The sequence below is a fragment of the Tachyglossus aculeatus genome, chromosome 21 (assembly GCF_015852505.1).
Source record: "Tachyglossus aculeatus isolate mTacAcu1 chromosome 21, mTacAcu1.pri, whole genome shotgun sequence".
Taxonomy (NCBI): domain Eukaryota; kingdom Metazoa; phylum Chordata; class Mammalia; order Monotremata; family Tachyglossidae; genus Tachyglossus; species Tachyglossus aculeatus.
The window spans coordinates 37,106,251-37,131,108 of NC_052086.1; the positions used below are offsets into that span (position 1 = coordinate 37,106,251).

Below are 24,858 nucleotides of genomic sequence, written 5' to 3' on the forward strand. Positions count from 1 at the left end.
TCCACTGCCCACCTGGAATGCCCACTATGGCATCGGGAGGTGCCAGAAGTAAGGGCTACTAGAGGTACTTCACCTGACTATGGTTTCCTTTGCCTTCTCCTGCCACTGCTCACATTGAGCCTTCTTGGCCCTATCAATCAATCAAATTTATTGAGCGCTTACTATGTGCAGAGCACTGTACTAAGCGCTTGGGAAGTACAAATTGGCAACATATAGGGACAGTCCCTACCCAACAGTGGGCTCACAGTCTAAAAGGGGGAGACAGAGAACAAAACCAAACATAATAACAAAATAAAATAAATAGAATAGATATGTACAAGTAAAATAAATAGAGTAATAAATATGTACAAACATATATACATATATACAGGTGTATATATGTGCCAAGCAGTGTTCTAAGCGCTGGAGGGATACAAGGTGATCAGGCTGTCCCATGTGGGGCTCCCAGTCTTCATCCCCGTTTCCCAGATGAGGGAACTGAGGCCCAGAGAAGTGAAGTGACTTGTCCAAGGTCACATGGCAGACGAGTGTTACTCGTGTCCTCAGACTCCCGAGCCCACGCTCCTGCCACCAAGCCACACTGCTTCATCATTTTTCCCCTTAGAGGCTTCAAATGTTGGTCCATACGGGGAGGAGGGTAAGTGGAAGTTAGGGTTAACTGGCTCCGCCAATTGTCAGCTGTGTGACTTCGGGCAAGTCACTTAACTTCTCTGTGCCTCAGTTCCCTCAACTGTAAAATGGGGATTAAGACTGTGGGACAACCTGATCACCTTGTAACGTCCCCAGCGTTTGGAACAGTGCTTTGCACATAGTAAGCACTTAATAAATGCCATCATCATCATTATTATTATTATTTTTAAAGAGAGAGAGGCAGAGTTTGTCTACAGTTGTGCACTTGACCGTGGTCATAATGTATTCCTGTGGGTGGGCAAGGAAGGAAAGCCTGATGGCCACCTCCTTTCCAAGGATTCAGCGTGCCCACAGCTGGCTCCTATGGAAATCCAACCTTCAGGTGCAGCAGTAGCCAGCAGGCAGGAAAAAAGTTATCAATCAGTGCTGGCTTAGGAGTCAGACCATGGGCAGCACCACGGGCCTGGGAATTGGTAGGACCCGGGTTCTAATCCCAGCTCTACTACCTGCCCACTGTGTGACCTTGGGCAAGTCACTTCACTTCTCTGTGCCTCAGTTACCTCATCTGTAAAATGGGGGTTAAGACTGTGAGGCCCCATGTGGGACATGGACTGTGTCCAACCTGATTAGCTTGTATCTACCCCAGTGCTTAATACAGTACCTGGCACAGAGTAATAATAATAATAATAATAATGGCATTTATAAAGCACTTACTATGTGCAAAGCACTGTTCTAAGCACTGAGTAACCACTTAACAAGTACAAGAGTAAACACTTAACAAATACCATTTAAAAAAAAATCCTCCCTTCAGGGGCAGGTCTGTGGCAATCAATCAGCCAACGGTTATTTATTGAGCCTTTAATGTATGTGGATCGCTGTACTTGAAAAGCAGAGTGGCTCAGTGGAAAGAGCACGGGCTTTGGAGTCAGAGGTCACGGGTTCAAATCCCGGCTCCGCCACTTGTCAGCTGTGTTACTTTGGGCAAGTCACTTAGCTTCTCTGGACCTGTTACCTCATCTGTAAAATGGGGATGAAGACTGTGAGCCCCTCGTGGGACAACCTGATCACCTTGTAATCCCCAGCGCTTAGCACAGTGCTTTGCACATAGTAAGCGCTTAATAAATGCCATCATCATTATTATTATTATTACTAAGTGCTTGGGAGAATATAATATAATACAGTAGGCAGATGTGATTCCCTGTTCACAAGGACCTTGCAGACTAGCGGGGGAGACAGAAATTAAAATAAATTACAGATGGACATGTACAAAAATGCTGAGGGACTTGGGGAAAGGCGACTATCCAAATGCTTATCTTAGGTGCTGACCTAAATCTTTAGAAGAAGCAGAAGGGAGGGCTTAGACAGGAGAGGGAGGACTTAGTCAGGGAAGGCCTGTTGAAAGAGATTTGAGCAGGGCTTTGAAGAAGGGGAGCGTAGAGGTCTGTCGGATGTGAGGTGGGAAGGAGTTCCAGGTCAGAGGGAGGATGCAGACAAGGGATCGGTGACGAAAAAGTCAAGATCAGGGTACAGTGAGTAGGTTGATGTTAGAGGAGCGAAGTGCGCAGGTTGGGCTTTAGTAGGAAATTAGTGAAGAAAGGAAGGAGGGGGTTTAGGTGCTTTAAAGCTGATGATAAAGAGTTTCTGGTTAATTGGTAGGAGGGGTCCATTTCGAGGCCCAGGAGGATGCACTACATAGGCCTGTCAAATAATAAATAACCCAACCATCTCGGAACCAGAATGCTCACAGACAGTGATCCTCACAGAAATACTAATTTTGCATTTCGTACATTGGAAAACTCCTTGTACTTCCCAAGCGCTTAGTACAGTGCTCTGCACACATTAAGTGCTCAATAAATACGATTGATGATGATGATGGAAATACTGTATCTGACAGCAGAAGGTTAATACGGAGTAAAAGGCATCACTCACTTCTCATAACTGGGGACCTTTAACGTGGCCAAATACTACAGCAATAACCCATCAGTTAAAGGCTTAAAATCACTATTAAGAAATCAAATGCATAAGCACCCCCTAAATTTAACCTAGGAGCAATTTCCCACCACCAGTTCATTCACCAACCACACATGTTCTTTCAGTTCAGATTTTTTAATAAAAGTGAATTCAGCAAAACCCAGCTTTTCTCATCTTAAAGTATACATGTCAAATAGTCGCTTCAAAACTTACCTTCTTGGCCGCTGCCATTTTCCACCTTCTCTCTTGAGCAAAATCAGTCGCCATCCACTGCATTTCTTCCAACAAATAATCCCAGTGAGATTTGGGTCTTGGAGTTTCCTGCAGTTTGGGCAGTCGTTTAAGAGACCACAAGCCTTCTTTCCTCAATTCTGCTATTCGTTGATGGATTTGGTTTTCCTGAAACATGGAAATATCTGACATTGCCAACTTATTGCTAATATTTTTGACCTGGTACAGCTAAACAGAATAGAAGTCCCTTTCCAATTCCTAATAAAATAATAATAAAATACAGAAGGTCAATGATCTTAATATATTAAGCAACTGGAATGAATTCATTCACACACTGCTCTTCCCATCTTCAATCATGTCTTCTCCAGGAAGTCTTCCCTGATTAATCTCTCATCTCCTCAACCTCTAATTACCTTGCTTATTACCTTATTACTTTGCACTTAAACTTTCACCCTAACCCCATTCCCCCTCAGCACTTACGTATATCCCTTTGAACTCTGTTTCCTCCTACTACTTGTAATTTATTTGCCATCCATCTCCCCCACTAGACGGTAAACTTCTTGTGTGCAGGGATCAATTCTACTAGCTATATTGGGTCCTCCCCAAGCACTTAATGGAAGTGGGTGGCCTAGTGGATAGGGCCCAGGCCTGGGGGTCAGAAAGAACTGGGTTCAAATCCCAGCTCCACCACTTGTCTACTGTGTGACCTTGGGCAAGTCCCTTCACTTCTCCGGGACACAGTTACCTCATCTGTAAAATGGGATTAAGACTGTGAGCCCCTGTGAGACAGAGACTGTGTCCAACCCCTTCTGCTTGTATCCACCCCAATGCTTACTTAGTACAGTGCCTGGCACAAAGTAAGCACTTAACAAATACCACAGTTATTATTATTACTTAATACAGTGTCCTACAAACAGCAAGCACTCAATAAATTCTGTTAATTGATTGACTACGAGCTCTGGAGGCAAGATGTAAACTCAGGATTCCTTCACTCACCTTCAGGATGATAAGGCTTCAAAACCATGAGTGTAGGGGGATAGCAGAGAGCTTAAATACTCAAGCTCCACACCCAGAAATTAGGGAGATTTTGAAACCCCTCCAAATTTTGGAATAGCTTTAAAAATATCCAAACTTCTGAGGGCTGAACTTATTGAGGTTTACGGAGCCTCTGAGGGCAATGGATAGGCCTGAAGCCAGCATTCATTCATTCACTCATTCATTCAATTGAATTTATTGAGCGCATACTGTGTGCAGAGCACTGCTGTCCCTATGACAGTTCAACTTCTGTTTATTTCGTACTTAAAAGAGAAGAGTCAGTGGGATATTGAATCTACTGCTTGAGAGGTAAGGCTGTCCCCAACCTTTGCTGTATTGGAATGCTATTTCCTACAATGAGTAAAAAGACTACTGACCAGAAAACATACGGGGAAAATAGACTAAGAAGAAAAACTACCAAAATATTTTTCTACTCCTCTAATTGACTTTACCAAACTGTTACCAAAACACAAGGTCGCTGCCAAGACGAAAAACAGGCACTATACCTATTTCCACATTCATTCATCCATTGTATTTACTGAGCGCTTACTGTGTGAAGAGAACTGTACCAAGCACTTGGAAAGTACAATACATCAATAAAGAGAGATAATCCCTGCCCACAATGGGTTCAAAGTCTAGGTGGGGGGAGGCGGACATCAATACAAATAAATAGGCATCAAAATAAATAAATAAAATTTTATTTATATATATATATATATATATATATATATATATATAAGTCCTGTAGGGCGGGGAGAGGGGGGAAGAGCAAAGGTAGAGTCAGGGTGATGGGGAAGGGAATGGGAGCTGAGGAAAAGTGGGACTTAGTCTGGGAAGGCCTCCTGAAGGAGATATGCTTCCAGTAGGGCTTTGAAGGATGGGAGGAGTGATTGTTTGAGGAGGGAGGGCATTCCAGGCCAGAGGTAGGACGTGGGCCAGAGGTTGCACTTTTTATCTTCCAGCAAGACACTGGTGGGGGGAGAAGGGAGAGGATGCGGTGAGGAAGGCCCTCTTACCAGCTTTATTTGCTCCGCAAGCTTGTCTTGAGAACTTTCTTGAGGCAGAACTGCTGCATTCTGGGCTGGGTTCTGGGTTTTTGGTGTTGAAGCTACAGCCAAGCCCGGAGGTTTCGATGCAACAGGAGAGAGTGTCTTGCTGTTTGCCGTGGATGTTTTATTCATCTGTAAAGGATACGCAGAAAGTGGTGCTGTGCCTGAGGGAGTTGATGGCGGAAGAGGAGAGGAAGGCACCGAACTTGCCAGAAGATGCTGAGAAGCCTGAGCGTTATCTACCGGTGGTCGCTTCAGCGTCAGTGTCTGTCCAGGAAACAGTTTGTCAAACAGACATATCAGGCTTTATTGAAATCCGAGTCAGCTTCAGGGCGGTGCAGATTTTGAGCCCCTGCCGCACCAAATTCCCCCACCAAAAGGTCTCCCGTGGTCTCCTTCCCCGACTAACCCTGCCACGATCTCCCCAGCAGTCCTTATTCACTGGGCCGTGGCTGTAATGTGGACTGTAATGTGTAATGTGAGGCCTTTCCAGTCCAGCAGTAAATAATAATAATAACGACGGCATTTATTAAGCGCTTACTATGTGCAAAGCACTGTTCTAAGCGCTGGGGAGGTTACAAGGTGATCAGGTTGTCCCACGGGGGGCTCACTGTCTTAATTCCCATTTTTACAGATGAGGTAACTGAAGTGACTTGCCCCAAGTCCCACAGCTGACAATTGGTGGAGCCGGGATTTGAACCCCTGACCTCTGACTCCAAAGCCCGGGCTCTTTCCACTGAGCCACGCTGCTTCTCAATGACCATCATCATCATCAGAATTGAGCACCTACTGTAGCAGAGACTGTATTAGGCACCTGGAAGCATAAGATGAAGTAAACCCTTACATAGTCCCTGCCCTAAAGGGACTATCAATTATTTATATTAAAGTCTGTCTCCCATTCAAGACTGCAAGCTCCTTGTGGGCAGGGAATGTGTCTACCAACACTGTTATGCTGTATTCTCCCAAGTGCTTAGTACAGTGTTCTGCACACAGTAAGTGCTCAAGAAGTGCTGGAGAAGCAGTGTGGTCCAGTGGATAGAGTACAGGCCTGGGGGTCAGAAGGATCTGGGTTCGAACATCGACCTCGTCACGTGTCTGCTGTGTGAGCTTGAGAGAGTCACTTAAATCTCTGGGGCTCGATTACCTCATCTGTAAAATGGGGATTAAGATTGTGAGTCCCATGTGGGACAGGGGCTGCGTCCAACCCGATTTGCTGGTATCTACCAGAGCACTTAGAACAGTACCTGGCTCATAGTAAGTGCTTAACAAATACCACAATTGCTGTTCTTATTGTTATCAACTATAATATTATAGTTATCATTATATATAATGTAATTTTATTACAATATTGTAATAATTATTATTCTACTAACAATGAATACCATGGATGGTTGATGATGATAATGGGGAAATCTGTAATCTACAGGATGATTCTGGAGTGTGGTGTTCCCCCATCTTTATAGGAGGGGATTTGGCTCCTGACTTGACTCGAGGACTGGTTCGGAAACATCTTGCAGTCACCGCAAGAGATAATCTGGGGCAATGATGCCTCAGAACCCGAGACCATGAATGGGTGGGACCCACTCAGAGCCCCGCCAGAGGGATTCAAGCCCAAACCCCCAAAACTGGGTTACCTTCCCTCTGCCAGCCTGGACACTCAGATTGCTTCACCTTCGCTTTTTCAATTCAATTCAGTTGTACTTAGTGAGCGCTTACTGTGCGCAAAGCACTGTACTGAGCACTAACAGAATAATAAACAGACACATTCCCTGCCCACAACGAGCTCACAGTATAGAGGGGGGAGACAGACATTACGATAAATAAATAAATAAATAAATAAATTACTAATCTGTACATAAGCGCTGTGGGGCTGGGAGAGGGGATGAATAAAGGGAGCAAGTCAGGGCGAAGCAGAAGGGAGTGGAAGAATCAATCAATCAATCGTATTTATTGAGTGCTTACTGTGTGCAGAGCACTGTACTAAGCGCTTGGGAAGTACACGCTGGCAACATAGAGAGACGGTCCCTACCCAACAGCGGGCTCCAATCACACCAGGTGCACCTTTGAAAGACCAACGAGCACTTCAACTCCTTCGGACACCCGTGGCTCATTCATTCATTCATTCAATTGTATTTATTGAGTGCTAACTGGAAGGCCTCTTGGAGGAGATGTGCCTTCAGTAAGGTTTTGAAAGGGGGGAGGGTAATTATATCTCGCTTTGCCTGATCCCCAATAGCTTCAGCTAACTCTCCCCTGAATTGTTGGGGTAATTCACTGCATCCTTCCCTAGACAGGATAGATATGAATCCTCAAGAAGTACGGACAGTTATGGGGAAGTTTAGGTGCTGATTGGGGTCACGATGCCAGCTAGAGAAGAAAGCCAAATATCTCAACTCCCTCCCTAAAGCAGTAGCTCCCAAAGAGGCAGAGAACTAAGTCACAGATGGCACAGACAACCCTCTTCATAAAAAAGAGATATTAGAGCATTTAATACATACATAAAGTATCCAAGTCAGACTCTCAAACTTTCCTTATATGGCAGAATGTGAATCAGTACTCATTCACTTATTCAATCGTATTTTTGAAAGCTTACTGTGTTCAAGGCACTATACTGAGCACTTGGGAGACTACAATATAACAATAAACAGACACATTCCCAACCCACAATGAGCTTACAGTCTACAGTGGGGAGTCAGATGGGTAATTATGCAATAGAGACCTTCAAAATAAAATCCTGATTAAAGTGCAGTCTAGCCCTAGTCTGGTACTGGTCCTTACCATAACCTGGGTTACCCCAGAGTTTCATGGCTTAGTGGAAAGAGCCTGGGCTTGGGAGTCAGAGGTCATGGGTTCTAATCCAGGCTCCACCACTTGTCAGCCGTGTGATTTTGGGCAAGTCACTTAACTTCTCTGGGCCTCAGTTACCTCAACTGTAAAATGGGGATTAAGTCTGTGGGTCCTACGTGGGACAACCTGATAACTTTGTAAATATTCCAGCACTTAAAACAGTGCTTGGCACATAGTAAGCGCCTAACAAATACCACCATCATTATTATTATTATTAACTGCTGTGGACCCAAGTCGCAGCACTCTTAAGTTTCGAGAAGGAAGGCAAAGGGGAATCTGTCCCCTGGGCTTCCCTATTAAATGCCCTCTTCTGATTTGAGTTTTGTCCCAATCCTTCTCTAGAATTGGTTGGGGTTTAGCCAAAATCATCAGGTACACCCAGATGAGCCAGCCCCTCGAAAAATAATTGACAGTGCCCACAGTGAAACCCGTAGCTTATCTTGTGCAATCCCATACGATTACAGAGCATCACTACGGCTACTGCTTCCTCTAGTCGACTGCTCTATCGCTTCCTCCAAGAAGCCCACCAAGCCCTGGGATATTATGCAAGTGTGGCTCAGTGGAAAGAGCATGGGCTTTGGAGTCAGGGGTCACGGGTTCTAATCCAGGCTCCGCCACTTGTCAGCTGTGTGACTGTGGGCAAGTCACTTCACTTCTCTGGGCCTCAGTTCCCTCATCTGTAAAATGGGGATTAAGACTGTGAGCACCCTGTGGGGCAACCTGATCACCCTGCAACCTCCCCAGCGCTTAGAACTGTGCTTTGCACATAGTAAGCACTTAATAAATGCCATCATCATCCTTATTATTATTATTATTATTATTATTACCACCACCTGTCCCTCAACAAGTGAGCCCTCACCAAGTATGGAACCTAGATTAAGTACCTCGCCGGCCCCTACATTCTTCTAGCTCTGTCTAAAAACATACAACCAATTTGTACTTCCCAAGAGCTTACTACAGTGCTCTGCACACTGTAAGCGCTCAATAAATATGATTGAATGAAAGGATGAATATAACAGCTCAAAATTTTCCTTCCTCTAGAAACTGCAGACTAAGCAGTTCTTGGCGAATTTATCCAACCAGTTTTAAAAGCAGGAAACTAGTTTCAAAACACTTTGCAAAGCCCCCAGCTGGCCTGTGTTTTCTATTTTCTGCACAGAAACATTGCAATAACTAGAGTATCGGGTAAAACAAAGTTGGTGAATTCCTGCAGCTTTGGTAAGGATGAGGTTTTGGGCCTGAAAAAAACTGATGCTCTTTCATCCGTGAGAGTGGCATCATAACCAATGGCATAACCACAAAAAATGGCATCATAACCACTACAATGAACAGCACTATTCTTATGGCATGGTTCTGAGGATTACCAATTTTAAAAGTCAGTTTTTGAGTGTATTATTATTAATTATTATTACCAATAATTACCAATTACCACATTTTACTTATTTAAAAAAAAAATAGGAATACCTGTTGCTGAGCCGCAGTCTGTGGTGGGGAAACCTGTGTAGGGGCTTGGCCTTGAATCTGAATATGGAGTGTTGGCTGTATTGGCTGCTGAAGGGGGGATGAGAGCTGGTTTTGTGGAGCAGAAGAGATGGGTATATTTGGTTGCTGGGTCTTCGCCTGATTCTGGGGCGGTGCCGGAGACTCGACCGCCTGGGGCTGCTGCTGCGGAGGTTGCAGGGCAGCCGGGACAGACGTTACCGCGATGCTAGCAGGTTGCAGCCTCCCTGGGAGCTGAGGCGGGGGAGTGTGTAAGCTCGCAGCATTCTGCACGGGAGGACCTTTAGAAGGATCATACTGTTGCTGGCTTTGTTTCTGTCCAGTCAGCTGTACGGCTTGAGGAGTGGGAGGCATTCCACCTGAAAACCAAAAAGAAGGCTTTTCGAACTTCAAGGCTTAACGGCAATTCGTCAGAAAAGGAATTAAGAAGGGACTGCCAAAGATTCAAGTGTCTGATTACCTATTCCACAAGATCCCATCACTTGGGTGGAGGGGGGGGGGGGAGAAATGGCATCATAACCACTACGATGAACAGCACTATTCTTATGGCATGGTTCTGAGGATTACTAATTTCAAAAGTCAGTTTTTGAGTGTATTATTATTATTACCAATAATTACCCATTTTTAGAGTCAGTTTTTGAATGCATTATTTATTATTGTTATTATTATTACATTATTCATTCATTCATTCAATCGTATTTATTGAGCGCTTACTGTGTGCAGAGCACTGTACTAAGCACTTGGGAAGTACATGTTGGCAACAATTACTTTATATAATAAATGATTAATCATATAATATATAATGGTGTATCATTATAATACAACGTTATGTTATATATGCTGTATTATCAATAATTATTATTAATAATAATACATTTTTGACGCCCAATCACAGAGCTGTTGTATTTTCCTAAAAAAAAATGGAATTGTTAAAGTCACATTTCATCCTGGCAATGTTCATAGATTACCTTCTAAAATGAGCTCTGTATTATTTTTTTTTGTTTACTGACTATGCTACGTCTGAACTTTCGCCAACTTTTCATGAGGAAAAACTCAAAACAATAAAACTTTGAATGACACCGTAGTTTTGGGGGTTTTTTGGAAACACATTATTTAAGTCACCGGAATTTAGGGTTTGAGTCATGAAGCCTAGATTTTTCAAAATTTATAAGAAAATACATTTTGAGGCATATTTGAAAATCGGACTTAAAACGCATCTTACGCGCCCATTTTTACTCTAAGTTTATTTCTCTCAAAACTGAATATACTGTGAAAATGAGAAACTATTAATCACCTCTGTGACCTGTGGCTAAATTTCAGTCTTTGCTCTCCCTAGGCAACACGGTGCATTTGCCGATTTGTTACTCTTTATGCTGGTATCCTACTCTTCATTCCTCTATGATTTAATGACAAACTCCACATTACACAAAACTCATTTTATAAACATTGCTAAAACTGTACCTCTACCTCTAGGTTTTCAACACTTTATTTACATATCAGGGTTCATACCATTCATTCATTCAATCGTATTTATTGAGCTCTTACTGTGTGCAGAGCACTGAACTAAGCGCTTGGGAAGTACAAGTCAGCAACACATAGAGAAGGTTGCTACCCAACAACGGGCTCACAGTCTGGAAGGGGGAGACAGACAACAAGGAGTCCTGCGTAATTCAATAAATGGATGGAGTGTCAACTATGTTACAGAAAAATTACACTACATAAAACCATGTTAAATGAGGTCTAATTGTACTTTTAAACTGGAAGAAAAATTTCATTTTACACCCTTAGCTTTGGTCTAAAACCTCTAGTTTATGGACTTTCTTGGGGTGTCTTCCACCACGAATTGGTGCTTTCACCTGACTCTGAATGTAAAACAACATTAAATGCCAAGAAGTAATAGTAATTTATGCGTAACTTGTTTTAATGTCTGTCTCTTCTTCTAGACTGCAAACTCCTTGTGGGCAGAAATTGTTTCTACCAACTCTACTGGATTGTCCTCTTTCAAGCACTTTGTACAGTGCTCTGCACAGAGTAAACACTCAATTCGTTCATTCACTCATTCGATCGTATTTATTGAGTGCTTACTGTGTGCAGAGCACTGTACTAAGTGCTTGGGAAGTACAAGTTGGCAACATATAGAGACGGTCCCTACCCAACAGCGGGCTCACAGTCTAGAAGGGGGAGACAGACAACAAAACAAGCCGTATTAACAAAATAAAATAAATAGAATAAATATGTACAAATAAAATCAATAGAGTAATAAATACATACAAACATATATACATATATACAGGTGCTGTAGGGAGGGGAAGGAGGAGTGATTAATTGAGTGATTGGTATTGAGGGGTTAGAGGTGGAACCACTTATTGGACTAGAATTACTTTTGCTTTTTTTATGGCATTTGTTAGGTATTTACTATGTTCCAGGCACTGTACTAAGCACCAGGGTAGATACAAGCTAATCAGGTTGGACACAGTCCCATGACCCACTTGGGGTTTACAGTATTGATCCCCATTTTACAGATGAGGTAACTGAGGCATAGGAGGTGACTTACCCAAGGTCACACAGCAGATAAGTGGCAGAGCTGGGATTAGAATCCAGGTTCTTCTGCTTCCCTTGCCTGTGCTCTACCCACTAGGCCTTGCTGCTTCACAATTTAAGACACACTTCCCGGATAAAAATTCATCTGTGTCTAGTTGGAGTGACACAATACCTTGTGCTGTAGGCATTAGCTGCTGAAGAGACACTCCCGAAGCTACATTCGGATGCTGGAAAACCATTCCCAGACGGCCGACTTCAATCCGTGGCCTTTTAGAGGAATCTGCAATATTAAAATTTATTGTCCTGTACAATCTTTCGATCACTGTACATTTGTTTTATAAATCATTAACAGTCATCTGATTTTAATACTGGCTCACAGGCAAGCAGAATGAGCTCCAGTGAGAAAACCTGTAGCAATCAAAGTGATTAATTAGGAGTTAAGCAAAAATCAGGTGTTGTATCATTTCATTCATTTAAAGTAAACACCATTATGAAATTCTAGATTCTGAATATATCTCCAGCAGGTTCTTCCACACAAATTCCAGTTTGAAGATCACATACCTGTTGGAGTTAGTGTTTGTTGTCTCTTAAATGCTTCGATTTCTAGGTTATTCACAGTTGCTGACACTGGAGTCCCTGAATGTGACTGCTAATAGAAAACAAAGAAAAATGGTAAGAGTATAAGTGTATCTTCTGACAACCTTACACAGGATTTACAAGCCTTAAACAAATTTACTTTTGATACGACACAGTATTATACCCAAGGATTCCTCACATTCGCTCCCAAATCTTCTCCCCCACCTAATTTTCCCATCCCAGTTGGTAACAAAACCACCCTCCTAATCTCTCAAGCCCATAATCTTGACATTATACATGATGGCGGGAAGGGAGGGGAGTGGGAGAGAATAGTTATAATAATAGTGATTAAAAATGCATTTTACATATATATAAAGAACATGTAATATTATTACATGTTATTACATATATTAATTTATCACTCTATAATAGAGTATTATAGAGCATTATATTATATTACATATATTATGGAGCATTAGAATATTCATAATATTTATATAATAATAGCTATAATTTATAATATGATGTTATTATAATATATAATGTATGATATTACATAATATAATTTATGATACTTATATTTATAATATTACATGAGCGTGTAATATTATTACATGTTATTACATATATTAATTTATTACTCTATTTATTTATTTTACTTGTACATATCTATTCTATTTTATTTTGTTAGTATGTTTGGTTTTGTTGTCTGTCTCCCCCTTTCAGATTGTGAGCCCACTGTTGGGTAGGGACCGTCTCTATATGTTGCCAACTTGTACTTCCCAAGCGCTTAGTACAGTGCTCTGCACATAGTAAGCGCTCAATAAATACGATTGGTTGATTGATTGATTGATTGATTGACTTCCTCTCTTCCAACTCCAATATTCAGCCTGTTGCCAAATCCTGTTGATTGTTCCTTCATATCATTTCCAGAATCCAAACTGCCACAACGCCGGTCCAGGCCCTCATCGTATTCTGGTTTGATTACAGCATCGGGGAGGAGAAAGTGATACAAGCAGAAGAGTGAAATATGGACTGGAGCGGGAAGAGACTGGAGAGAGGGAAATAAATGAGAAGGCTGATCTCCCTGCCTCCAATCTTGCCCCACTTCAGTCCATACTTCACTTCTGTCCAGGTCATTTTTTTGAAACATTGTTCTGTGCTTGCTTCCCCACTCCTCAAAAGTCTCCAGTGGCTTTTCATCCCTCTCCATGTCAAACAGAAATTGCTATCAACTTTAAGGCCCTCAATCAGCTCTCCTCCACTTACCCTCCCTTTTCTCCCATTAGAATTTGTACTTCCCAAGCGCTTAGTACAGTGCTCTGCACATAGTAAGCGCTCAATAAATACGATTGATGATGATGATTAGAATCCAGCTTACCCGGTTACTCTCAAGCCAACCTACTTACTGTCTCTCTCCACTTTCTTACATCATCCATCCTCTCCTGGAATTCCCTCTCCTTTCATCTCTGGCAGACCACTACTCTCCCCATCTTCAAAGCCCTTCTGAAATTTCACCTCCTCCAGGGGGTCCGCCCTAATTAATCTCATCTACCCACTGTATATCTGCCCCGTTTCAGACTTCCACACCACCCGCACACTCGAAAACTCACTCTTACTAGAGCACTTACATACACATCTTCACCTTTACACTTTACTTCCTCCAATCTGCACTTTATCTTAGCATCTGTCTCCCCAGCTAGTTTGCAAATTCCTTCACAGCAGAGATCGTGTTTACTAATTCTACCGTACTCTCCCAAGAGCTCAGTACAACACTCTGTGCACATTAGGTGCTCAAACAATATTATTGATTGATAGGGACCTCCAGTTAATTATTATGAATCCCCAATAAACGGACATTTCAGATGATAATCATTAAATTTGGAGAGAAAGATACAATTGTATAACATTTTTCTGTTTTGAAGATATTAATGCTAGTGTCTTGTAAAGAACTGTCTCCAGAATCTCCAAGTTCATACTGTTATAATCACAGTTTAAATGCATGGCATAACCTATTATATTAAATGTATAAATCTTAAAATTATCCAACCCTAAATAATGACCCAATTATACTTCAATTAAACTACAACTGGGCATAGTCCTTGAAGAAAAAGCAGTGGGGAAATTCAATCAATCAATCAATCAAAAGAATATACTGATCAGTTTCTTTGAGCAGAGCATTGAACTAAGCACTTGGGAGAGTACAACGAAGGCCTCTTGAAGAAGATATGTTTTAAATAAGGCTTCGAAGGTGGGGAGAATCCCGACTCCGCCACATGCCTGCTGTGTGACCTTGGGCAAATCACTTCACTTCTCTGAGCCTCAGTTACCTCACCTGTAAAATGGGGATGAAGACTGTGAGCCCCACATAGGACAACCTGATCACCTTGTATCCCCCCCAGTGCTTAGAACAGGGCTTTGCACACAGTAAGTGCATAACAAATGCAGTCATTATTATTATTATATGAAGGGGGATCCAAGATCCAGGCCAAAGGCAGGTCATGAGCGAGGGATCGGCGGCAAGATAGACAAGACTGAGGTATAGTGAGTATGTTGGCATTAGAGAAGCCAAGTTTAAGGGCCAGATGGTAGTAGAGGATCTGAGAGCTTAAGGTAGGAGGGGGCAAGGTGATTGGGTGCTTAAAGGTCTATGGTAAGGAGTTTCCATTCGATATGGAGCTTCCTTAAACGTTATGTGTTGTGAGGGAAAAATTCAACTTTGAGACTCTAATGGAACAAGCATCCCTGGACATGCAAATAAAACTTCAATAATGATCATATAATATAAAACATTTCTAGAGTGAAAGACGATTGAATTTCTACTCGAGGTACTATTCTTGCAAACTCTATCAACTGAGTATGGAAATACAACAATACAATACAGTAGAGAAGCAGCGTGGCTCAGTGGAAAGAGCCCGGGCTTTGGAGTCAGAGGTCATGGGTTCAAATCCCAGCTCTGCCAATTGTCAGCTGAGTGACTTTGGGCAAGTCACTTCACTTCTCTGGGCCTCAGTTACCTCATCTGAAAATGGGGATGAAGACTGTGAGAACCCCGTGGGACAACCTGATAACCTTGTATTCCCCCCAGTGCTTAGAACAGTGCTTTGCACATAGTAAGCGCTTAATAAATGCCATCATCATTATTATTAACTTGCTTAATGAGGAAAAAGAATGTACTTGGGAACTATGGCTGGCTCCTCCTCTGAGACCTACCCTCTGACAGTAGGAGTCCCTGAAGGCTCAGTTCTGGGTTCCCTCCTGTTCATTCTTTCATTCAATCGTATTTCCTGAGTGCTTACTATGTGCAGAGCACTATACTAGGCACTTTGGAAAGTACAACACAATAAAAAACAGTGGCATTATCTGCCCACAACGAGGTTGCAATCTCGGGGGGAGAATGACATCAATACAAATAAATAAACTTACAGATATATACATAAGTGCTGTGGGGCTGGGAGGGAGGAAGAGCAAAGGGAGAAAGTCAGAACGATGAAGAAAGGAGTGGGAGATGAGCAAAAGTGGGGCTTAGTCTGGGAAGGCCTCTTGGAGCAGATGTGCCTTCAACACAACTTTGAAGGGGGGAGAGTAGTTTTCTGTTGAATTTGAGGAGGGAGGGCGTTCCAAGCCAGAGGCAAGACAATTTGTACTTCCCAAGCGCTTAGTACAGTGCTCTGCACATAGTAAGCGCTCAATAAATACGATTGATGATGATGATGATGACTTAGGCCAGGGGTCGGCAGTGAGACAGGGGAGATGTGGGCACACAGAGAGAAGCAGCGTGGCTCAGTGGAAAGAGCACGGGCTTTGGAGTCAGTGGTCAGGGGTTCCAATCCCGGCTCCGCCAATTGTCAGCTGTGTGACTTTGGGCAAGTCACTTCACTTCCCTGTGCCTCAGTTACCTCATCTGGAAAATGGGGATTAAGACTGTGAGCTGCACGTGGGACAACCTGATCACCTTGTAACTTCCCCAGCGCTTAGAACAGTGCTTTGCACATAGTAATCGCTTAATAAATGCCATCATTATTATTATTATTAAGGTTGGCACTAGAGGAGTGAATTGTGTGGCTTGGGTTGTAGAAGGAAAGAAGCGAGGTGAGGGAGGATGGAGAGAGGTGGTGGACTGCTTTAAAGACAAAGGTGAGGAGTTTTTGTTTGATATAAAGTGGATAGGCAAGCACTGGGAATTTTTGAGGAGGGAGGTAATGTATCCTGAATGTTCTTGTAGAAAAATGATCCGGGCAGCAGAGGGAAGTATGGACTGGAGTGGGGAGAAACAGGAGGCTGGGAGGTCAGGAAGGCTTAAGCAGAAATCCAGGCGGGATAGGATGAGTGATTGTATTAACATGGTAGCAGTTTGGATGGAGAGGAATGGGTGGATTTTAGCGATGCTGTGAAGGTGGGACCAACAGGGTTTGGTGACGGATTGAATATGTGGGTTGAATGACAGAGAAGAGTCAAGGATAATGCCAAGATTACAGGCTTGTGAGACAGGAAGGATGCTGTTGCTGTCTACAGTGATGGGAAAATCATGGGGAGGAGAGGGTTTGGGTGGGAAGTCAAGCTTGAGGTGACTGGAGGACATCCAAGTAGAGATGTCCTGAAGGCAGGAGGAGATGCGAGACTGGAGAAAGGGAGAGAGATCAGGGCTGGAGATGTAAATTTGGAGATCATCTGCATAGATGTGGTAGTTGAAGCCATGGGAGCGAACGCATTCTCCAAGGGAGTGGGTGTGTATATATCTGTAATTCTATTTATTTATGTTGATGCTATTGATGCCTGTTTACTTCTTTTGATGTATGTCTCCCCCATTCTAGACTGTAAACCTGTTGTGGGCAGGGATTGTCTCTACTGCTGAATTATGATAATAATAATAATAATAATAATAATAATAATGGCATTTATTAAGTGCTTCCTATGTGCACAACGCACTGTTCTAAGCGTGGAGAGGTTACAAGGTGATCAGGTTGTCCCACGGGGGGCTTACAGTCTTAACCCCCATTTTACAGATGAGGGAACTGAGGCACAGAGAAGTTAAGTGACTTGCCTATAGTCACACAGCTGACAATTGGCGGAGCCGGGATTTGAACCCATGACCCCTGACTCCCAAGCCCGTGCTCTTTCCACTTAACCACGCTGCTTCTCTATACTTTCCAAGCACCTGGTACAGTAGTCTGCACACAGTAAGTGCTCAATAAATAAACTGAATGAATGAATGAGAATAGAAGGGGACCCAAAACTGAACCTTGAGGGACCCCCACAGTTAGGGGGTGAGAGGAAGAGGAGGAGCCCCCGAAGGAGATTGAGAATGAACGGCCATAGACTTATAAGAGGAGAACTAGGAGAGGATGGAGTCAATGAAGCCAAGGTCAGATAATGTTTCCAGGAGAAGGGGGTGGTCCACAGTGTCAAAGGCAGCTGACAGGTCAAGAAGGATTAGGATGGAGTAGAGGCCATTGGATTTGGCAAGAGAAGATCATTGGTGATCTTTGAGAGGGTGGTTTCTGTGAAGGGGACGAAAGCCAGATTGGAGGGGGTCAAGGAGAGAATTGGAGGAGAGGAATTTGGGACAGCGGGTGTAGATAATTCGCTCAGGGAGTTTGGAGAGGAATGGTAGGAGGGAGATAGGGCGATAACTGGAGGGAGCCATGGGGTCAGGAGAGGGTTTTTGTAGGCTAAGGGAAATATGGGCACATTCGAAAGCAGTGAAGAAGAATCCACTGGAGAGTGAACAGATGAAGATGGCTGTTAAGGAGAGAAGAAGGGAGGTGGTGAGAGTTTTGATACAGTGCATCATAATACTGGTGGTATTTGTTAAGCGCTTACTTTGTGCCAGGTGCCATACTAAGCACTGGGATCAATACAAGCAAATTGGGCTGGACACAGTCCCTGTCCCACATGGGGCTCACAGTTTGAATCCCCATATGACAGATGAGGTATCTGACAGAGAAGTGAAGTGACTTGCCCAAGGTCACACAGCAGGCAAGTGGCAGATCCAGGATTAGAACCCAGGTCCTTCTGACTCCCGGGCCCATGCTCTATCGACTAGACTATGCACTTGGACCTGTGACTTCTGAGCATGTGATATCTGCCCCACCCTCAACCCTCAATCTTCAAATTATATATTATAAACAATTATTTGTATTAAAGTTTGTCTCCCATTCTAGACTGTAAGCTTACTGTGGGCAGGGAATGTGTCTGTGATATATTGTTTTATTGTACTCTCTCTCCCGAACACTCAGTACGGTGCTGTGCACAGAGTAAGCACTCAATAAATACGACTGACTGTCTTAGTACAGTGCTTTCCACATAGTAATTGTTCCATGATGATGATGATGCTGACAATGATGATGAGCTAGCCCTGTCCTTCATTTCCAAGACAACGCTGCTGATGGTGAGACTGTATCCATGAGGCTGAATGTCAATGAGACTCTTTGCCCACCTGTACACTGAGTTCATGAAAATTCAGTAATACACTTTTTCTGACTTTTGGCGTTCAAGGTGAGCTCTGCTCAGACCCCAGTGGTTAAGGGAGGTAAGAAATGTCCTCCCACCAGTGGGACCTGCACTTGAGTGGACTATGCAATAATAATCATCATCATCATCATAATAATGATGGTATCTGTTAAGCGCTTATTATGTGCCAGGCACTGTACTAAGCGCTAGGGTAGATACAAGTCAATCAGGTTGGACACAGTCCCTTTCCTACATGGGGCTCACATTCTCAATCTCTATTTTCCAGATGAGGTAACTGAGGCACAGAGAACTGAAGTGACTTGCCCAAGGTCACACAACAGACAAATGGCCAAGCCACAACTAGAACTCATAACAATAATAATAATAATAATAATAATAATAATAATAATAATAATAATAACAATGGCATTTATTAAGTGCTTACTATGTGCAAAGCACTGTTCTTAGCGCTGGGGTGGTTACAAGTCGATGATCAGGTTGTCCCAAGGGGGGCTCACAGTCTTAATCCCCATTTTACAGATGAGGTCACTGAGGCACAGAGAAGTTAAGTGACTTGCTCAAAGTCACACAGCTGACAATTGGCAGAGTCGGGATTTGAACCCATGACCTCTGACTCCAAAGCCTGTGCTCTTTCCACTGAACAGTGCTGCTTCTCTAAGCTTCTGACTCCCATTAAGTCATGTTGCTTCTCAATAGTAGTGATGGTTTGGGCGAAGCCTTGTAGGTCCCAGAGACCACCCTCTCCCAGGAGATTATAACAGTGCTCTACTGAAATGTACCATCTGAAGGAATTTCACCAACTAAAGAAAGAGTTCAATTTTCCTAGCAAAAAAAAAAGATCTGGAAGCCAACAATACTTCTGAATTAAGAGTGATCATCTAGGTAACATGAATGTGCAGCCTGAGCACTACACTTTATATGGTTCTGAGAAAATGTTATATAATGGATGTTTCGAGAAGCACTTGGAAGAGCTTTTCTGATGAAACCTGCGAAGGTAAAATGTAAGTGAAAAGTGGAAGAAACCATCGATGAGTATGTAACTTCCATCTGCCTTCCCAGTTCCTCCAGGAAAGCAATCACCTTTCCTAGAACAGGTTACCACCTCCTTCCCCATATAACTTGTATTTGAGAATTACATTCCCAAAAATCAATCCTCTCAAAGTATGAAAAAAACAGACTTTATAGAATAAACTCTATGAAAGGAGAGATCTACATTAACAATGTTACAGACAAAAGAATACAAATTACAACTACAGAGAAAGTATAAATGAACCCAACACATCAGAGGAATGGCCAACAAAAATGAAAAACATCCAAGCTGAAAGTCAATGAAATAAGCCAGCGATTTTGAGACATGTGTGACTGGACTACCTCAATACGTCCAGAAAAAAAGCAAATTCATGCATTTAATCTTTTTTAATTGAAAAAAAATAGTTTTAATGATAAGGGGTGGGGCTCTTGGAAAAGTACTAAATTACGCTAGAAAATACAAAATCGGAATGAGGAAAACTCTGGGATGAGACTACATTTTACAACCATCGAAAAAGTACCTGGAACGGTTGCTGCTGAGATGAAAAAGCAGCAGAAACATTTGGAGGAAGCTGGGTTGCTATGGCAACAGGAGTACCAGTCTGCCCATCCTTTCCTGTCACAACCTTTACCTGAGAGAAAATATGTGGGGGGAGGGGGAAAAAGGGAAAATAACTTTTTAATTGACTTTACTTATCAAGGCATCCACTTCACGTTGAACTGGGAGACCTCACTGAAGAGGGGATGATGTAATTTAATTCCATTAATACAGTTTGGCTTGAGTGCACCAATTTCTGCAGAACTTGATTATTTTCAACAGCCAGTGCAGGGTTACAGTGTTAACTACAGGTAGCTCTCCACTGAAAACCTAAGGTCACAGTTAGGAATAGTAAAACTACCTCAGTTTCCACTGGACAAAACAATCTGGCACGACAGACAGTCTTTACCAACAAAAGCCTGGACATTTACTCAAGCAATGAGCCCAGCAACCAATTATTTTCCCCATCGTGATTAGCCCTTCCAAGCAAGGAAGGTGGTGCATTGATTTAGCAAAAAAGTGATAGAGGGGTGGAGGTTGGGGGAGGGAATCAGAGAAGGGGAGAGAAAGGAGGAAGACCAAGAAAGAAAAAAACAAAAGAAAAAACAAAAACAGAGAACAACTGAAAAGGCATCATTTAAAATAAAATACATTCTGACTCGAGAAAGAAGATAAAATCAGTTAATTTACATACGTTCACAAGAAGCTTCCTAAGAATTAATTGAATATTTAAAGTTAAGAGAAAAATGAACTTCTTCCAAACTAGGATATCAAAATGCATAGGTAGACAAGGCAAAGCACTTTTAACTCTGCCGAAGTTAGACAATGTTTTGCGTCTTAGAGAGTGGGAAGAGATTGGAACCCAAGGAAAGAGTCTGATCATTAGTACTGAGGATGTCTAGGATATGACAGAAGAAAAAAAGATTGTTTCAGCTAGTGAAAAATAGATCATCAGCATGAGTAAAATAAGCTATTTGGCAATAACATCGAAACTACACCCTAAAATCCATAGGTCTCCTGTTTCAGAAATGCCGCCTTTAAAAAAAGTTAGAAAAGCCTTGTTCGAAACAACGCCTGATTACAGTTGCACGAACTTTCATTCTCTAAGTACTTGCCTATTTCCCTACAACTCCATCATCAAAACTGGATCGTGTGGATGGAATTTAAATAATCTGAGTTCAGTTTATCATGCTGAAGTTAAGGTTTACCAATTTCCATGGGAAATACCCATACACATACATCTATAACCCAGGGTTGCTTCTCTGTGCCTCAGTTACCTCATCTGTAAAATGGGGACTGTGAGCCCCCCGTGGGACAAGCTGATCACCCTGTAACCTCCCCAGCGCTTAGAACAGTGCCTTGCACATACTAAGCGCTTAATAAATGCCATCATTATTATTATTATAATCTTGCCAAATTTCACTTCAAGGAAAATTGACACTGTAGTACCCTCCCATTCTGATGATGCACACGTAGTCACATCTGCCTGGGCCCAACTAGTTTCTTCAATATCGCAGTATGCTGAAGCCCAGACAGTTTGCGTTAACAAGTGTGTGTTGTCGGGAGAATGCTCCCTAATGCCTTCGTCGCATTCTGGCTAAGACACCTCCTGAAAGTGTGTGTTACACAGCAGACCGGGGTGTACCGGGGGTTTGCCGCTATCAGACTCTTGGACGAAATAGTAACACTTTAAACAATCACGGAAGTAGACCACAGGTGGAGAATTTGGGATGGAGGGAAGACCTTGGAATTCCCTGCAACCTAGAGCTACGGGAGATGGATGAATTTCCCAGATTCCCGAGAAAGAGGCGGCCTCTGTTCTATCAGTAGTCCCTGGGTTGGGCTGGGACTACTTGGATTGTCCTCTGTCAAGCGCTTAGTACAGTCAGCGCTTAGAACAGTGCTTTGCACATAGTAAGCGCTTAATAAATGCCATTATTATTATTATTACAGTGCTCTCGCCCATAGTAAGCGCTCAGTAAATACCACTGACTGACTAAGTCATGATCACTTTAGGTTCTGCTACCTGTAGACTGTAAGCACCTTGTGGAAAGGGATCGCATCAATACCAACTCTACTGTATTTGTACTTTCTCGTGTGCTTGGTAAAATATTAATAATTGCAGTATTTGTTAAGCGCTCACTCTGTGCCACGCATGTAGAGTGCTTTGCCCGCAGGAAGCACTCGATAATTGATTGACAGGTATCACAGTAGAAGCAGCGTGGCTCAGTGGAAGGAGCCTGGGCTCTGGAGTCAGAGGTCATGGGTTCAAATCCCAACTCCGCCAATTGTCAGCTGTGTGATTTTGAGCAAATCACTTCACTTCTCTATGCCTCAGTTACCTCATCTGTAAAATGGGGATTAATAATAATAATAATAATAATAGCATTTTTTAAGCACTTACTATGCGCAAAGCACTGTTCTAAGTGCTGGGGAGGTTACAAGGTGATCAGGTTGTCCCACAGGGGGCTCAAAGTCTTAATCCCCACTTTACAGATGAGGTAACTGAGGCACAGAGAACTTAAGCGACATGCCCAAAGTCACACAGCTGGCAATTTGCGGAGCCGGAATTTGAACCCATGACCTCTGACTCCAAAGCCCGTGCTCTTTCCACTGGGCCACACTGATTCTCTAAGCAGCGTGAGACTGCTTAGAGCCTGCTTAGAAACTGCTTAAGACTGTGAGCCCCCCGTGGGACAACCTGATCACCCTGTAACCTCCCCAGTGCTTAGAACAGTGCTTTGCACATAGTAAGGGCTTAATAAACGCCATCATTATTATTAGTAGTAGTAGCAGCAGCAATGACGATATAGCTTTCCCGTCACTTTGGATGGTAGGGGTAGAACTACTATTTGGGCGGCAAAAATAGCTAACGAGGTATCAGAGCCCATTCTTCACAGCAAGAGGCCCATGTATATTATAATGTTTAGTCCAGGAGGCATTCCCTACCTCTCGAAAGTCATGTCATAGAGAAGCAGCGTGGCTCATTGGAAAGAGCCCGGGCTTTGGAGTCAGAGGTCATGGGTTCAAATCCCGGCTCCGCCAATTGTCAGCTGTGTGACTCTGGGCAAGTCACTTAACTTCTCTGGGCCTCAGTTCCCTCATCTGTAAAATGGGGATTAAGACTGTGAACCCCAAGTGGGACAGCCTGATCACCTTGTATCCTCCCCAGAGCTTAGAACAGTGCTTTGCACAGAGTAAGCGCTTAACAAATGCCATCATTATTATTATTATGTAACCATCAGTCTCTTTTAGCACTAGTTATATATCTATTTTATTTCATTGTCTTCTTTTGTGTTCCTCAGTTGGATCTAGACCCATCCTCTTGTTTCCATTGTACGGCCGCAATCGCACCAGCTGTCTTCCCCATTGGACTGTAAGCGCCTCATCTCCTCTAGGAGACCTTCCCTGAATCAGCCCCGCTGTTTCCTCGTCTCCCACCCTCTTCTGCGTTGCCCGGACTTGCTCCCTTTGTTCCTCCCCTCGTCCCAGCCCCACAGTACTTATGTCCCTATCTGTACTTTATTTCTATTAATGTCGGTCTCCCCTCCTCTAATAATAATAACAATAATAATGGTATTTGTTAAGCGCTATGTGCAAAGCACTGTTCTAAGCACTGGGGAGGTACAAGGTGATCAGGTTGTCCCACGTGGGGCTCACAGTCTTAATCCCCATTTTACAGATGAGGGAACTGAGGCACAGAGAATAATAATAATAATAATGGCATTTATTAAGCACTTACTATGTGCAAAGCACTGTTCTAAGCACTGGGGAGGTTACAAGGTGACCAGGTTGTCCCACAGGGGGCTCACATTCTTCATCCCCATTTTACAGATGAGGTCACTGAGGCCCAGAGAAGTCAAGTGACTTGCCCAAAGTCACACAGCTGACAAGTGGCGGAGCTGGGATTTGAACCCCTGACCTCCGACTCCAAGGCCCGGGCTCTTTTCCACTGAGTCACGCTGCTTCTAAGTAACTTCAGAGAAGTTAAGTGACTTGCCCAAAGTCACTCAGCTGACAATTGGCTGAGCCGGGATTTGAACCCATGACCATGACTCCAAAGCCCATGCTCTTTCCACAGAGCCACGCTGCTTCTCATTATTAAGCACTTACAGTGTGCACAGCACTGTACTAAGCGCTTGGGAAGTACAAGTTACCAACACATAGAGACGGTCCCTACCCAACAACAGGCTCACAGTCTAGAGGGGAAGAAAGTTTAAAGAGGCTGGGGAGGAAAAGAAATGAGTTACCTACATGCTAGGGAAAGTCACCAAATGGGTGACCTGCCAATTTTAGTTCTGATCAGTAGAAATCGGTTACCCTATAATGAAACTTTACTCAGTACAAACGACTGATTTAGGAAACGCTTCTATTTTGGTAAAAGAAAAAAAAAAAATAGGGTATCGGATCTCGGTCCCAGAACCAAAACTTGTATAG

At 43.1% G+C, this 24,858-nt stretch overlaps 1 protein-coding gene across 9 annotated transcripts in view; it reads right to left on the reverse strand.

Moving 5' to 3' along the window:
* LOC119941810 (E1A-binding protein p400-like) overlaps positions 1–24,858 on the reverse strand; it is a 123,047-nt gene that overhangs the window by 86,979 nt on the left and 11,210 nt on the right. For 7 of the 9 annotated variants that reach the window (XM_038762318.1, XM_038762315.1, XM_038762316.1 and 4 more), the window contains 6 exons: positions 20,405–20,515; positions 12,366–12,453; positions 11,977–12,084; positions 9,228–9,622; positions 4,884–5,183; positions 2,815–3,000 (listed from right to left, as the gene is read on the reverse strand). In XM_038762318.1, the coding sequence (XP_038618246.1) occupies positions 2,815–3,000; positions 4,884–5,183; positions 9,228–9,622; positions 11,977–12,084; positions 12,366–12,453; positions 20,405–20,515 (1,188 nt within the window). The remainder of the gene's footprint in view (positions 1–2,814; positions 3,001–4,883; positions 5,184–9,227; positions 9,623–11,976; positions 12,085–12,365; positions 12,454–20,404; positions 20,516–24,858) is intronic. The other 2 variants (XM_038762321.1, XM_038762319.1) reach the window with 2 other exon arrangements.